Genomic DNA, 16,661 nt, shown 5'->3' on the forward strand with positions numbered 1-16,661 from the left:
CTTTTCCATTTTTTTGGAAATATGTTGGGGGTTTTTTTTAACTATAAATAGCCTCTCTCAACTCATCTTTTAACCATGCTGGTAATCATTTAGCCTTTTTTTCACCTTTTGTAATGCATGGAACACATCTGTTCTGGGCTTTCAAGATGGTATTTTTAAACAAGGTCCATGGATGCCCTAAACATTTAACCTTGGCAGTTGCTCCTTTCAATTTTGTCCTAACCATGTTCCTCATTTTATCATAGTCTATCTTCTGAAAGTTAAATGCTATCGCAGTAGATTTCTTTAGCAACCTCCCTCAAATATGATCATGGTATGATCACTATTTCAAGTGGCCCCAAAACCATTACCTCTCGCACCACTAAGGACTAGGTCTAAAATAGCTCTCCCTCTTGTTGGTTCTTGTACCAGCTGCTCCATGAGGCCACCCATTATCACAGTGCTAATTTTGTTAGCTTCCCTAATTTCTGTTAGCGTTTCATGAATATTTCATGGTACAGCCACACTACTGAATATAGCCAGCTATCTTAAATATCGCTGGATAACTTTATCCGGCAAACTTTAGGATTACTCTTCGACATGGTGAGAGCTAGATAATTTATAAAGCTAACTTAACTCCGCCCCAGGACAGAGCTAAGTTAGCTGGCTAAATTTTAGATAGATATTCAGTTATTTGATTATAATTTAACAAGATAAGTGCACAAAATATTCAAGTCAGCATTTAGCCGAATTACTTGTGAATTCTCCAGCTAAATACATCTGAATGTTGACCTCAAAGTGACTTGCCCAAGTTCATACAAAGGAAGATTTGAATTCCAGAGTTTCTAAAACACTCCATACTTGTTCTATAATTTATTACTTGAACCAATTAGCCCTAGCTGCTCCTCAGACAGTTGCAGCAGGAAAATCATGAGAATCATGCTCATTCTTTATAAAGCTTGAACAAAATAAACTCTGTCTTAAAATTCTGTTATGAAAACCAAAGGCAGAATGTGCAAAACAGGTGCTGAGCAAGACTTTGTCTTTCTAGTTTGTCCCCTGTGATCCCCAAACCATGCAACATGCAGTCAGCGAGACAGCCAAATAGGAGAGCACAGGGCAAAAGCAAAACAAAAAGACCATCCATGTTTCAAAATGCTAGGGGTTAATTTACTTGGGGAGATCAAGAGGATTTTTAATTTACAGGATGAAAATGGGCCCTGTTTTCCAAAGAGCTTTGCCACAGACAAAATAGACAAAAATATATTTTGAACACACAGCTCACTATTATTATTATGAGAATTGTAACTCTTAATTAGGAATTCTTTTCCAACAGGTTTATGATCGTTGGCACATAACACGGACAACTGTTAATACTGTGCACAAACCTCTGATGTCACTATGACCCTTCATTCTTGTGTGGGTCAATTCATTGTGTGCCAATAATCTGGGAGGATTAGGGAGAGACAGAGGGACATTCCAAAATGTTATCAACTCCTGATGCAAGAGGAAGGATTGGCATGCATACCGGAATGGGTAAGCAGACAAGGTGAAGCCTACCTTTTGAACCTGATAGATCTACAGGAAAGAAATAGAAAAGAAGGAAAGAAACAAAGATAAATACATAAAAAGAGAAGGAATAGACAAAAGGCAATTTCAGCAGCTTCAAAACGGTTGTAAAATATAAAAAGCAAACTTTAATCTAACATGGAAAGTAGGTTGTTTTTCAGTAAAACAGCATATGTCTCCATTCCTGCATTCTGAAGGGGTCCAGGGAGGGTAAGACTGAAGAAATGAATACTGTTACTTTCATCTTCACCCATGCTTCTACAAATAATAATGGCTGGAAAGTGAACCTAATAAGGCTTGCCTACTGGTTTGGATTAGACAGGTCTGACTGCAAATTTATGTACAGATTTCTGAGTCACCCATGATTTGTGTGAACCAAAGTCTGAACTTTCAGGGCCAAACTAGATTTGCCTGGCTCACCTCAATACTTGGATGATTTTTTGTTTGTTTTTAAAAAACCAGCACAGATGTCAATTCAAACTTGTTCAGCAGGTCAAAAGTGGTGGGGTGGGTCGGAAGATTTCTGATTACATGGATGACTCTCCAACCTATCCCATGACTTTTGGCAGCTGTCTTACGGTACACGGATATTACCATAGTAAAGAAGTCATCCTTGCCCCGGCGCAATCAGCCCAGCCAATAACAAGAGTCTAAATTGGGTAGGGATTGCTCTATATTTAAAAGCGCAAATTTATGTTAGCTAAACACTTGTTCAGAGTGATGAAGCCAAAGACAACTACAGCTTGCAAGATTCAAACCAGTACTGGGAAAATATGAATTAAATCCAGAGAACCTTATTGAAATCTAATGGCAATAGATATTTATGTTACAGAATACCATACTAATGCCATACAATCTAGATTTCAAAACCTGTGGGGTCTCAGAAGTTGAGCACGGCTGGGTACTTCCAGTACATGGATGGGGCAAGGAAGACTAGGTGCTTCAGGAAATGCTGCTGATGGCACAGTAGTGCCAGTACTAAATGAATGACCTGGCTCAGTGATAAGAAGTTAGCATTATACAAAGTGCTGCCTTTTTCAATGGTCTGGGGATATTAAACATTTCCATAGCACTTTCCTCAAGAGTGAATTCTGGTGCTATGGCTAAATCTTACTCTAAGCTAGCTGTACAATCTGGTTAACATTCACTCTGTAAAAGGACGTAGAAGGGCAAGGGAAAAAAAATCTGCTCTGTTTTCTTGTACAACCACTTTTTTGATTTAAAATAGCATTTTGAACAAAAGTTCAGTATACTGCGTTCTCCAGGAGTAGTGTGTAAAAAAGGAAACATGATCAGAACAGCCACCCATAAGAAGTACAAAGTCATGTTACAAAAAATAACATTACCACCAGAGATCCTGTGAATATTTGTAAATTTTAAGTAGTAGTCTTAAAGACTATGAAAAAAAATCTTGCAATGGTCAAGCTCACTAATGAACATATGTCAAAATGCCTATCTCAAGTTAGGTTCATTTTTCTTCCCTCCTACCTCCCTCTCTTGTATAAACCTTACATCAAAGAATCCATGTGACATTCATAAGAGAAACCTGCTTAGATCCTCTCCAATGTGGTATAAAGATACATTAGTCAGTACCTATAGTTTCTTCCAACTTTGCCCCTCCATCTTTTCAGTTTCAAACCACATGTAGTACCGGCTCCTTGTGGACCCCACTAACACAACTTGAGCTCTATGCAGATAACACGCAGGATACTGGCAGCTCATAATGTCAGATTTAAGTTAGTTGGTGACATGATTCTAAAGCCAAGCAAAAGGAAAGAGAGCTTCCAATAAGCTGCAGGGATTAGCTGGCTGCACTTAATGCTTAAGCAGCATCTTCCAACAATATTTAAAATGTCTACAGAAATTACTTTGTTGGTACTAAAACAAGGAGATCCATCTCACTCTCAGAGACAGAGATGGAGAAGTTGAAGCAGATATAATGGGGCAAATTTCAATAAACAAAATGGTTACAAAGTTTATGAATACGTTTGCACTCACGTACCTTTAGCCAATTTTCAAAGGGAAGCTTCTTGGGAACCTCAATATCTGCATACTTTGCCCTTGCTATTTGTGCAATTGGAATTCGAGGACAGAAACTATGCATGTATAATTGAAAATTCAATTACATCCAGGTACTTTCCTCTCCCAACCAAAACATGCCACGGAAAGTTTCAGACCTAGGGATGTAGGTGCCTAACTCTGAAAATTGTCCTCTTTAAGGCTACAATTGCTTGATCATTCCTTATACATCAGCTTTTAGTTATACAGGAAGTTAATTCCACTTTCAGATATATTTTAATTTAATGCAGCCACATTTTTAATATATCAACAAATATTTTGATTTGGTTACATGCTCACAGGTAGAGGTGGTTACATGCATCCACGCAATCTCCAATTCATTGCCAGGCTTGCTCTGCTCTTGATAGATTGGCAAGTAAAAAGTAAAAACCAGAAATTTCTAACATGTAATTACAGATATATCAAGATGTGTGCAGGTTGAGAGGTTTCTTTTTTTTTTTTAATCACATAAGAGGAAGCCAATGAAATATAACAAACTGAACCGTCATATAACATAGTGCATTTGCCCTCTTATAAACAGAGTTCTCTGTAGACTGCAGGATGAATTAGCTGTAACACATAGTGATATCTGACAGCACAGAATGGACCTATTTCTCAGTAAAAGCTTGCTGAGCATGCACAGTGGTTCCTTTGCATGCACTGCCTCACGAGCCATTCAGTCAGTTTCAGAAGTTAAATTTTAGCAAGGTAGTCAGCTCTCCAAGGAGGAGGGTGGGAAATAAGCATGGCTATTCTATCCTGCTGCTAACTCTTTGTAATGGAAAGCAATCTTGAGTTCTCTGTCACTAAGCAGGGCTGAATTAGCCAGGGCATATAGGGAAACCCAAAGCTGAGGGTTGCACAGTGGAACAAATACAGAAAAAATACCCCGGCCCCACCAGTGACAGTAGACTACTAGGTGAATATGTTGCGCAAAACTACTTATCTGAAATTACTGTTGTCTCGCAACCTGCTGTCCAGACAAAAGTAAAAGTGTCAACAGGTGAACAAATCACAGCTTTGCAGATATCTTCAACTGAGGCGGCCATTAGTGTGCCACTGAAGTCTTCATGGCTCTGATTTGATGAGCCTTAATAGAGTTTGTGATTTATATACCAGCTAGCACATAACAGTGTGCAATGCAGACTGCTGGCCAATTTGACAAAGTTCTTAGCCACTCAGTCAATTAGGATCGAAGGCAAAAAACAATTGAGAAGCCTTTCAATGAGGCAGAGTCCTTTTCAAGTAGTAGGCCCAGCCTCACTTACAGTCCAACAAATGAAGAGCCTTCTCACCTTCATGAGCATGTAGCCTTGGGGAAAAAAAAAGAAAGAAGAGCAATGGCTTCATTTATGTGAAAAGCCAACACCACTTTAGGAAGGAACTTAGGGTGAGCATGAAGGACCATCTTACTGTGGAAAAACTGGAGATAAGGTTAATAGTACACCAAAGCTTGTAATTCATTGACTCTTGAGCAGAAGTCACAACCACTAGAAACACCTTTCACTTGAGAAACTTTAAAGGAGCCGACTCCAAAGGTTCAAATGGAGACTTAATAAGATAGGTCAAAACATTAAGATCCCAAAGCACCAAAGGATTAAAGATAGAAGGTTTAGAGTGCCATAATCCTTTCATAAATTTGGATACCAAAGATCGAGTGAAATTGGAGCACCTTCCACCCATCGATGGTTCGCTACAATGGCACTAAGATGCACTTTCACCAAAGATGTGCTGAGCGCTGTCGAAGAAATGGAAAACAGGTAGTGTAGCAGATCCCCTGGGCTACCAGCAAATGGGTCCAGAAAACTAGACTGACACCAGACCGAAAATATCCTCTATTTGAAGCTGTTAAGCCTTCCTGGTCAAACGTTTATTGGCAGAGATCAAGATTAGGAGGAAACAGGGAGGAAACTACTATGCGTTCAGCATCCATGCTGTGACGGCTACAGAGGGAAGATTCAAATGGCAGAGACATCTGTCCTCCTGAGTGATGAGAGATGCGGAACTTGCTCATTAGAACTGGAGATTGTTCGGTCTACCGCAGAAGATAGGGGAACCACAATTGTTTTGGCCATGCTTGAGCAATGAGAATCATTTTCACACAATCAAAAAACACTTTCTGAGCTGTTTTTGCAATTAATGGGTTTAAAAGCATATACAGTATCTGTATCTCAGAACAGCAAGAAAGTGTCAGGAACTGTTTTGCTTGGAAACATGGAGGAAAGCTTGGTGTGGAGCTAGTGGGAGTCCCTATTTGAGGGACTACCTTATCAGTTTTGGATAGAATAATCACCAAAGCACCTTTCCTGTCTTCAGGAGCCTGGGAGGCAAAGAAATTCTTCACCAACTTGCTAAGCTGGTCTACTGTTGTTGTGCTCTCTTGGTGAGAGCTGGAGAAGAGACATCTTCTTTCAAGACCCAAATAGAATCCTCCTCCATCTGCTGGGCTGAGAGAACATTGTACAAATCTCATCTTTGGGTGAGTTTTCTCACTCCGAAGAACATCAAATCATCACAAGAGTGCACTGTTCTGTTCGTATATCTCACTCTGAATGTCAAAGTGGCCCCTAACCCCTACACTAATACCTTAATCTCACCTCGAGTAACTAGGTGGTCCTCATATAGAAGTATAAATACCTACCTAGAATGAGGTCTTGTAGCTAGGCGCTCTCTCAAACCCCCCCCCCTCCCCCATGGTGGTAGGTAGCTTAAAACACTAACAGTGCTATGAGCAAAAACATCGCAAAGTGTGATAAAGCCATATCACACAGTTTAATGCAAATGAAAGAGGTATAGTTATTAGCCATGTTAAAACTGAGTGATATGGCTTCGCAACTTGCAGTTGACTTCTCCAAATAAACCTGTCTTAATTAATTTACTGATGTGCATTTTCATTGTGAGGATCTCATCTAGCTGTATCCCCAAATCATACTTGATTTGAGGGATTAATTTGAAAATTACCCAGATTTAGAGCATGTGGTTTAACTGTCACAGCCAGATAATTTCAGTCTTTTTAGAGTTTAATGCCAATTTGAGCTGACATAGTTCTTGTTGTATAGCTTTCATATATGTAGAGAGTATTGAAACTAAATTCTACCCACATTTAAGTCGGGGGTATTCCAAGAGTGGGCTGGAGGCGTTTTGGGGCAGAGCGAAGTTATCTGTATAAGTTAATGTGGCTAACTGTGGTCACGCTGTAGGGCTGTCCTAAAGTTAGCCGATACACTTATCCAATTAACTTTAAGATAGCCAGGTATATTCAGTGGTGCTGCCACACCAGTGAACTTTCATGTTAAGTTAGTCAGATAGCTGTATCTGGCTAATTTAACTAGCTGCTGTGCAGCTGAATATCAGCTCCTTTGTGTTCAGAAGCTGTGAATTATAAATCATTATTTTATTATTTTATTTAATGTGTTTTGTATACCATCATTCGGTTTCGCCATCAGAACAGTTTACAGAATCGTGAAACAAGGATAAATATATATCAAAACAAATTATCATGGTGTTGGATTGTAGAGATGTGCTTCGTTTTTCTGGCTCGGGTCGGGTTTCGGTTCAGTAGCCCCTGTGACATCATAAGGGCAAGGCTATCAGCGCCATTTTGAGTCATAGCAGGCCCGACAGCATGGAGGGAGAGATCGCTCGCGGGACCCCACTGGACCACCAGGGACTTTTAGTAAGTCTTGGGGAGGGAACGGGATGGTGGGGGGGGGGTGTAAGAAAGTAAAACTGAAGGGTTGGGGTGGGGTTTTTTTTGTTTTTTTTTTTTAATAAATTGCCCCTCCCACCGCACTAACCCGAAAAACGAATTTTCCCCGAAGCTCGGGGAAAATCCATTTCGTGGTTCAGGTCCCCCCGAACCACAACAAATTAGGCAATTTCATTGAAATTGCCTAATTCGTTATAAACGAATACATGTCTATTGGATTGTGGTATTGGGATTTGAGTATTAGTTGATTACAAATAAAGATTGATGTTACATATGGGATTATTGCATACAGCTAAATTACTACATACAAAAACTGATATTACATTTAAAAGTTGATATTACATATAAATTATTACATACAGCAAAGTTATTACATATAAACTGTTGTTACATATAGGATTAGGGTTAATAAGTGGTGGGGAAAGTAATGTGTATGGGTTGGGTGAGTTGCATAGTTTGGTCAGTAACAGCAGGGGTATAGGAGTTCAAGGTATGTTATGAGGATGTAATATATCCTATGTGAGGTCAGTTGCAGATTATTATCTTAGGTCATTTAATGATACTAGTTATTAAGTTGATCAAGGAATGCGGCATTCTTCTTGGTGTTGGGTTGCGTGGATGCTTGGTGGACTGGTTGATTGAGTGAGTTTGAGTAGGCCTGGTGAACAGCCAGGTTTTTAGCTCTTTTTTGAAAGTTTTAATGTTTGGTTGAATTCTTATTTCGATTGGTATTGAGTTCCATAGAGTGGGGCTGGCGAAGGATATTGTTCTCTCACAGGTTGTGTTCAGTCGTGTGGTTCTGACGTGTGGGATTTTGAGGAAGTTTTTGTTCATTGGAGCGTAGGTTCCTTTTTGGAGTATGGATTACGATGGATTTGCTTAGCCAGTTGTTTTGTTGTTCTATGATTGTTTTATGCAGGATTGAAAGTATTTTGTATTATATTCGGTATTTTATTTATTTTTTATTCAGTATTTATTTATATTTTATTTATTAAATAAATAAAATAAAAATAAAATATTTGCTATATATAGGAGCAGCCTGGAACAAAAACAATGGGCCTTAGGAAGGATGGTGTTGGGTTCTACACCTCAAAGTGATTCTGCAAGATAGAGTGGCTAAACCTACTGTTGTATTGGGAGACCCTGTCCAAATATTGGTGTGATGTGAAAATGTGGAGAGAACTTCATGATTGCTTTGCATATCTCCTCCACGGAGACCGATCTAAGGTGTGCTACCAACATTGCCATGTCTCTCACACCATGAGCTTTGACATGAACCATCAAATTCAGGCCATCCTAGGCATAACAAAAGAAGATGCACTCTGCTAGACATCTGGAAAGAGTGCATTTGGCAACAGCAATCTTCAATTTGTTGGTGTTAAATGAAATAAAAAGCTAGGTGGTCTTCAGTCTGCTCCAACTAGAAGGCCAAAATTCTTTTGCAGTCCAAATTGTGCAATGATTATTCATCTTGGTGGACAAAGAGCCTTGGAAAGAATGTTGGAAGGACAACAGACTGGTTCAGATAGAGTTCAGACACCATCTTAGGCAGAAACATAGGGTGCGTGCACAGATAAAATAAATCATGATAAATAAATCATGATAAAATTTAGTATAAAGTGAATAAGTCATTAGAACCTGGAGCTTGCTGACTCTGCATGCTAAAGTCACTACCATGAAAAATATGACCTTCCAAGTCAAATATTTCAGGTGACAGGGGTGCAGTAGCTCAAAGGGGGTTTTCATCAGTTTGGTACCCCACTGAGGTCCCAAGAAACAGTGGAAGGCTTCAAGTGAAGCAAGCCCCTCATGACTGGATAAAGGTTGTATAGAGATGAGTCTTCCTGCTAAAAGGTAGTGATAGGCACCAACTGTACTATGATGAAATCTTACAGAGTTGGTCATGAGACCTGACTCAAAGAGATGTAGAAGGTGGTCAAACAGATTTTTTTTAGAAGAGGAAATTGGGTCCAGGTTCTTTTGCCCACACCAAAGGAAAACATCCTCCATTTTAGCCCATAGGATTTCCTAGCGGAGTCCTTCTTGAAGCTAAAAGATCATAAGACACATCTTCTGAGAGATTCAGGGGTTGTGATGTTCCCTTCTCAACATCTCGACTGTGAAAGCCAGGGACCTGATGCTAGGATGGTACAACTGCTCTTAAGCCTGAGTGATGAAAGTTGGGGAATTCCACAGTCTGACCTGGGTTTGTCAATAGGCACCCGTCATATTATTCCCATTCAGAAAGATCTGAAACTGGTTACCCTTTTCTTCACATATCAAGTACAAAGTTGTAGTTATTATCCATAATCTTCTCCACAATGTCAAATCACCCTGGTTGATTTATAATCTTCTGATATACACTCTAGCACACACTCTGGTCTTCAAGCCAATTCCTGCTAGATATCCTTCTCCAAAGGTTGACTGCCTCGCTATAACACACAAATGCTTTTTTTCTATCTCTTGTTCTTCATTTTGGAACGCTCTTCCATTACAACTCTTGCAGGACACCAAACAATTTAGAAAAAAATAAAAACCCATCTGTTTTCTGATGCATTCTAGTAATCCATTCTGCTGAACCGTTGCTCTGAATCTATAAAAATACTTAGTGCATTTTTATTTATTTTATTGTTAGCTTTGACTTTATGTATGTTAATTGTCACTTTTGAGTTTATGTATGTTACCTTGCCCTGGACTATTTTTGGAGGGGTGGGTAATGTTATTATATAAAATTAATTATATCTGTGCCTAGAATGGCAAACATTTAGGGGTAGCAATCTAGCTAAGATTTGCTGCCTTCCAGCTCTGCTTAATCACATTCAGCAAAGAACACCCTCTGCTACCCTGAAACAGACTCTTCCAGGAAGTTGTGATGGTGATTGTTGGGGGAGGGGGAAGAAGGGGTGAAAGCACAAAAATTCAAAGTCCGTCCCTGGTGGGAACCAAATCTGTCTCAGCCAAAAGAGGGCTATAACGATCATAGTCCCCAGGTCTTCTCTGGCCTTCAATACAGTCTTCGTAATGAGTGGAATCTGAGGAGAATTGTGAGGGTGCTCTGCAGGGTAAATGCAATAATGAAAGGTATACCTCAGAGTGCTGAAGGAGCAGAGAGGTAGTATGAAGGTAATCCACAGTACAGGTCATTATTCTTATTTGTATTTATTAAAATTTCTTAATCGCTCACGCACAAGCCCTGAGTGATTTACAAAATAAAACACATAAAAATTGCAATCAAATAAACCACAAAATAGTGACAAATTCATAAATAATATGTATTAAATTACATTTTTGCTTAATGAAGTATCTGCAAGACAAAAGCCGTCTGGAAAAGAATTTCTGGAAGAGACTAAATGCTGTGAATTCACTGGGGAAAACGTAGACATACAAAAGTGTGCCAGAGGTCATAGCTTGCATTGTAACTTAGCTGCAGGCTCATTTTACACACGGAAAGGATTTGAATATTATTGATAACAGAATTTTCATTTGACCACTTGGAGAAAGGTTTAATTGTATTAGCCACTTAAAGAAATGTTTTGCTAATAAGTATCTAGATCATTGGTATTTAGATTATAAGTGTTGACCTATTTAACCTATTGTATCCGATGGAGACCTGTTCCTGTTTTTCAAGGTAAACTGTAATTCTCTCCATGATATCTTATTATTTTTGCTGTTCTGAATAAAATATTTTTCTTTTCTAGCTGCTGGTATTTAGCATTTTCTTGTAGTTCATAACAATCTAGTGACCCAGATGGAACATGGTGAAGGAAAGGGGGAGAGCAGCTAGTGTGGCATCCCTGCTTTTGGTGAGTAGACTAGGGTCATTTCCGTTGCCCTCTATTCTCTCTCTGGAAGAGAACAGATATTCTCTTTGATATGGGCAGTTATTCTCTCTGATATGGGCCATTAGATATGGGCAGTTTGTCTGCATATCAGTAGCTGGGAGAAAAACTCAGCTGTGTTTAATTTTGCTTTGATGTAAGTTTATATTGATTTCCTCCATATCTAGCACATGAGAGGGCTCCAGCGCTTAAAACTGTGATTGGCGGTACAGTCTACACCCTGGGGTTATCAGGCTGGCTTTCCTAGTAGTTCAGGCCAAGCATTTAACTATGTGAGCCTAGGCATTTTTTTTTTTTTTAATATTCGGCTTTTTGCATATGCGCCCTCGCCACCACTTTCAGGGCTGCCACCATCAAGTTGATCACATTTAGATAAGACCACACAGTCGGGCGTATAGTGTTCACCAACCAACGCACCTGAGAAACTTTGTCCTGTCCCATGTAGAACCAAACCCACAGATATTCCAACGACTGGGATGGCTGAAGACTGCTCTTGACCAAGTTCACCACCCAACCAAGCTCCTGCAACAAGGAGATTACCTTGTGCGTCACCAGGCAGCTCTCTTCCTGAGACTTGGCTTGAATCAGCCAGTCATCAAGTATGGGTGCAGAAGGATCCCTTCTCTTCTTAAGGCCGCCGCTAAAACCACCATAAAATTGGAAAACATCCTGGGAGCAGTGGCTAGAACAAAGGGCAGCACCTGAAACGTATAATGGCACCCCAACACCACAAAATGTAGAAAACGCTGGAAGGTAGGCCTCAGACAGATCCAAGGAGATCAGAAATTCCCCCAACTGCACAGCCATTATCACACAGCGTAAGGTTTCCATGCGAAAATGAGTCACCTTCAAATGTCAGTTGACCCTCTTGAGAACCAGGATGGGACAAAAGGAACCCTCCCTTCTTGGGCACAACAAAATAAACGGAATATCGCCCCATACTTTCTTGAGACATAAGCACCGGAACCACAGCCCTCAGCCTGAGGAGCCTTTGAAGCTAAACTCCACTGCCTTCTTCTTCTAAGGGGAGTGGCAAGGAGACACCCTGAAAATGTCCCGAGGAATACTGCAAAATTCCAGCGCATATCCTTCTTGTATCATTTCCAGGACCCATTGGGCTGATGTGATCTCGACCCACCTCTGATAAAAGAGAGAGGTGCCCCCCTATCTCTTGTTCCCAAAGGTGGGTCAACAAACATTCATTGGGAAGCTCGGGAAGATCAGCCATCCAAGCCTGCTCCTCTCTTGGGCTGTCAGGGACGAAAGGACTGAGACCTACCAAAAGGCCGAGTCCTCTGAAAGGTCAACACTCTGTAGGGACGAAACTGCTTAGACCCCCAGAGAAGACCCCTCATATCAAATGGGCATTGCAATTGTTTCTTATCCTCCGGCAACTGAGGAACCGGAAATTCACCCCACTTACTGGCCAATTTCTCCAACTCGCTGCCAAATAGGAGCAAGCCATTAAAGGGCATCTTTGTAATATTAACTTTGGAGGCTGTGTCAGCTGACCAATTTCTCAACCAGAATTGATGCCTTGCCATTATCACCGAAGTCACTCCCCTGACCAAGGTATGGATCTAATCTCAACCTGCATCTGCTAAAACGTTGGCAGCGGGCTCCATAAACGCTCTGGAATTCCCTCCAGAATCATCAACCTCCTGGAGAGAGAAGCAGACAAGATTGTGCCACTAGGGCACAACAGGAAGCGATCTGTAAAGTCATCACCACTTCCTCAAAGGCTTCCTTAAGAATAGCCTCAATCCTCCTATCATGCACATCCTTCAAGGCCGCTCCTCCTTCCACAGGGATAGTCGACCACTTAGAGATGGCACATACCAGTGCATCCACTTTGGGAAAACACAAATGTAGTCTCACAGCTGGATCCAGAGGGTACAGACCTTCCAATGTCTGACTCCCTTTAAAATTTGCCTCTGTGGCATCCCATTCAATATCATTCAATTCCTAAACGGTGTCCATCACAGGGACAGATGCCGACATGGCATCTGTACCAGGTACACCCAGCTGTTTCAAAGTCTTGGAAATCAGGGCTGGCAGCTCATCTCTATGAAAAAAACGCCACATGGTTCGATATGGTTCCAGACTCGGAAAGATCTCTCCATCCTCCAGGGAATAAGGATCTGCCTCATCATCAATGCCATCTGGGGTCCTGTCAGGAATACCTGCAGGGAGCCAAGGTGAGCACTGGCACTTCAGCATAGGACTGGAAGAGGGAGGAGCCACTGGCTGATGGTCCTACTGGACAGGATTGGTTGAAGCAGAGGACTGTGCTTGAAGAAAAGCTTGTAAGCCTTGAAAATATTCCACCCAAGAAAAAAGTAGCAGGGTCCAAACCAAGCCCAGAAGGAACTGGAGCGAGGCCTACAGAACTTCCCTCTCTTGCGGAGCAGCCAGTCAAAGGAGAACTAAGGTCTGGCATCGCTCCAGCCAAGGCCATAACCAATCCATCATCAGAATGGGAGCCAGGCTTAGAAAAATCCAAGGAAGGCAACTCTCCCTGAGCGTCTGAACCATGCTGACACGTTAGAAGTCAGGCTGATAAGCCCTAATATGACAGACAACACAAAGAGAAAGGCACTTAGGCTTCTTGTTTACCGGCGCCATCGCAGCGGTAAAAGAGGGTCTGAACGGCTTGCGCTCAAAACTTTATGTGCAGAAAAAGTAAGCGCCGGAAAAGTAAGTGCGGCAAGGCACATACACAACTTGTGCGCCAAGCTAAAGCATTTGAAACAGTTCAAATTTGTGTATGCAAAAGGCACACCCAAAACTGAGTGCACAACATGTGCACAGAGCTGATGCACTGCGCACACTAATAGCCTGTAGAGGAAATCACCTCAGGAATTCTCAACTGGGGGAGGGACTTATTGGTATCACAGCAGGAGTACAGGGCTTTCTTTCCCTTAATTCAAATTTCTCCTTCCAAAAAACCCAAAGCAATCCCCATAGGGAGATGCACATCCACCATCTGCTGAAGACGAAGAATACTGGCAGGCTGAGGTCACTGCAGGGCTATATATACTGTGACATCAGCTTGCTCCATCTCCATCTGCTGGCAGGGGAGCATAATCCACTGGTCCTGAGTCCATCTGTCTACACGCTAGGAAATAAAACTTTTAAGGGGATCTAGGTGCACTAAATAATATAGCCATGATGTAGGGCCCAAAAGGAAAGATAAAGCTGATGTTAATGCAGTACAGAATTTGAGCTGGATAAGCTTCAACTGAAATATCCAAACAGGTAACTGGGAGAATTCTAGCACTATGTAAAAAGTATCAGATTTAATTGGCTGTCAGGAAAGTGATCACCGATGATAATTTGACCAGGCATTCTTCCAGTTATGGTTAACTACCAGGACATAGGAGGATACCAACAAAAGTTTACACAACACTAATAAGAACGTTCTGCTCAGATCAACTTTATAAACTATCATCAAAGGTGTTCTTAAAACAAGAATCCAATGTACTAATATAGAAACCCCCTTCGGTACCTCCCTCAAACTGTGGGTTAGGACTTAGGAGATGGGGGGGGGGGGGGGGGCAGAGGAGAGGGATACAGGCCATTCCCTGATCAACCCGGACTATACAAAAGCAGGCAGAGCTGGAAAAGCAGTATGGCAGTTTTAGTTTGCATGTTCTAAGAGAAGGAGTGCTGTGGGTTTTTGTTTTGCCAATTTCCAGTATCAGGCCTCACAGTTCGGGTCTCATGTATAGGTAGAAGACTTACTCCCTCCAAGTACACTATGAGGTCCATAGTCAGATACAGTCCGGCTAGCAAAGTTAGCCGGATAAACTTATCCGGCTAACTTTGGAGGTAGATTCAATAAAGAAACCACAATATTGAATATGGCCGGTTATCTTAAAGTTAGCCGGCTAACTATAGCCACCTAACTTTAGGAAAGCTCTTTGGCCCAACCAGACTTAGCCGGCTATATTAAACAGCTAACTCTGAATATCTGAGTTAGCTGGTTAATATAGCTGGCTAATTCAACTCCTCCTAGTTACACCCCTGGAATGCCCCTATCTTATTAGCAGGCTAGAATTTAGCCGGATAAGTACCCACATATTCATTTGGTGGGCTAACTTCTGAGTTAGCCAGCTAAATGCTTTTAATATGGACCTCTACCTGTCTGGTTGGGCTATCTCCAGGTTAAAGTGTTGTTCCTATAATTTTGGAAAAGTCTGGGGTCTCTGATGAGATTGTGGATCCCTGGCTCAGGGGAAGACTTCGGGAAAACCTTTCCCTGAGAGAACCAGGAGTAGAGAAAAAAAAAAACCACTGGCACCATCTCATAATCTGTGGTTGGCAGTTCAATGCTGACTCCTAGAAGGATTCTTTTTGGGAGGTTATTTATTTATTTAAAAAGAAAAAGACATGGCCCTTTTAAGGCAAAAATGTAAGACTCATTACTTTATGAAAGCATTTAATTGTTTATATTTTACTTGCTACTGCTACTGTTTTTCTTTGTTTTATTGTATTTTTACATATTTTTTAGAATTTCAATTGTGAAGGTATTTATGTAATCTGCTCTGAAAAAGTAATTGGAAATAGCAGAATATAAAAGCTTTTAAATAAATAAATCAATACTTAAATTACCCACCTATTGACCATTTTAGGGTCTGGGGAGGACGTTTTGCCCTGCCACTCCTTCCTGCCCAGTTGGAGGAGAGAATATGGAATATTAGCAGTAGATAAACTGGAGACACCCCCTCACCACCAGAGTTTCTACCTGGGTAGAAAGTGGAGTGTGGAAGAGGGCTGTTACATTCCTGGACTTCAGGTACTGTTTGGGAAGAGTTATCCTATTGTCTAGGACCCCCTTCTGACCTATGATACACACCAATCCAATCCCTGGAGGGTGAGCCCATCTCAGAATCCAGTCTGAGGAACACAGGTATGGTAGAGAAAAGGCACAATGTTAGGAGGAATTTATGGACCTGCATGTCACAAGAACAAAATGTGTATGGTGCCAAATGGTTAATTTGAATACCTTCAGTAAAGTTAATTTTGGAACACAAAGCCAGTGTGCCCAGCTGTTTTATTCTGAACCTGCAGAAGAGGTTTTAACCCGTGTGCTTTGAGTCCTGAAGAATCAGCCTTCTCCCCTCAACCTAGAAGAATCCACCCCTGAGACTGGTAAAGACCAACTGTGTGAATACTTAGCCCAGGGACTGAGTGTGACTCCTGCAGGAGCTATACTAATCAATTCACTTTTCTAGACATTGCCATGGGTGGCGCCAGATTTCTAAGAGGTTGAAAGAGTTGCTTACCTATAACAGCAGGATAACAGTCCTCACATGTGGATGACATTATCTGATGGAGCCTGGCCCAGAAAAATTATGTTAAAGTTTCTAGAATTTTGACTGTGCCTCACTCAGCATGCCCACACATGCCATAATGTCATACATCCATGTGGGAGTCTTCAGAAACCAACTCCAAGGCGAGGTGGACGGGTTTTGTGAAGAATGATATCCTGCTGTCATCGGAGA

The 16,661-nt window shown here is 41.2% G+C and overlaps 1 protein-coding gene across 20 annotated transcripts in view; it reads right to left on the bottom strand.

The window, feature by feature from the left end:
- The window catches only part of LRRFIP1 (LRR binding FLII interacting protein 1), a 359,409-nt gene that overhangs the window by 203,907 nt on the left and 138,841 nt on the right, over positions 1-16,661 (bottom strand). For 10 of the 20 annotated variants that reach the window (XM_029606446.1, XM_029606438.1, XM_029606436.1 and 7 more), the window contains exon 3: positions 1,540-1,557. The exons of the other annotated variants lie outside the window; for them this stretch is intronic. In XM_029606446.1, the coding sequence (XP_029462306.1) occupies positions 1,540-1,557 (18 nt within the window). The remainder of the gene's footprint in view (positions 1-1,539; positions 1,558-16,661) is intronic. 20 annotated transcript variants of the gene reach the window in all.

This window comes from Rhinatrema bivittatum, chromosome 6 (assembly GCF_901001135.1).
Source record: "Rhinatrema bivittatum chromosome 6, aRhiBiv1.1, whole genome shotgun sequence".
Classification (NCBI taxonomy): Eukaryota; Metazoa; Chordata; class Amphibia; order Gymnophiona; family Rhinatrematidae; genus Rhinatrema; species Rhinatrema bivittatum.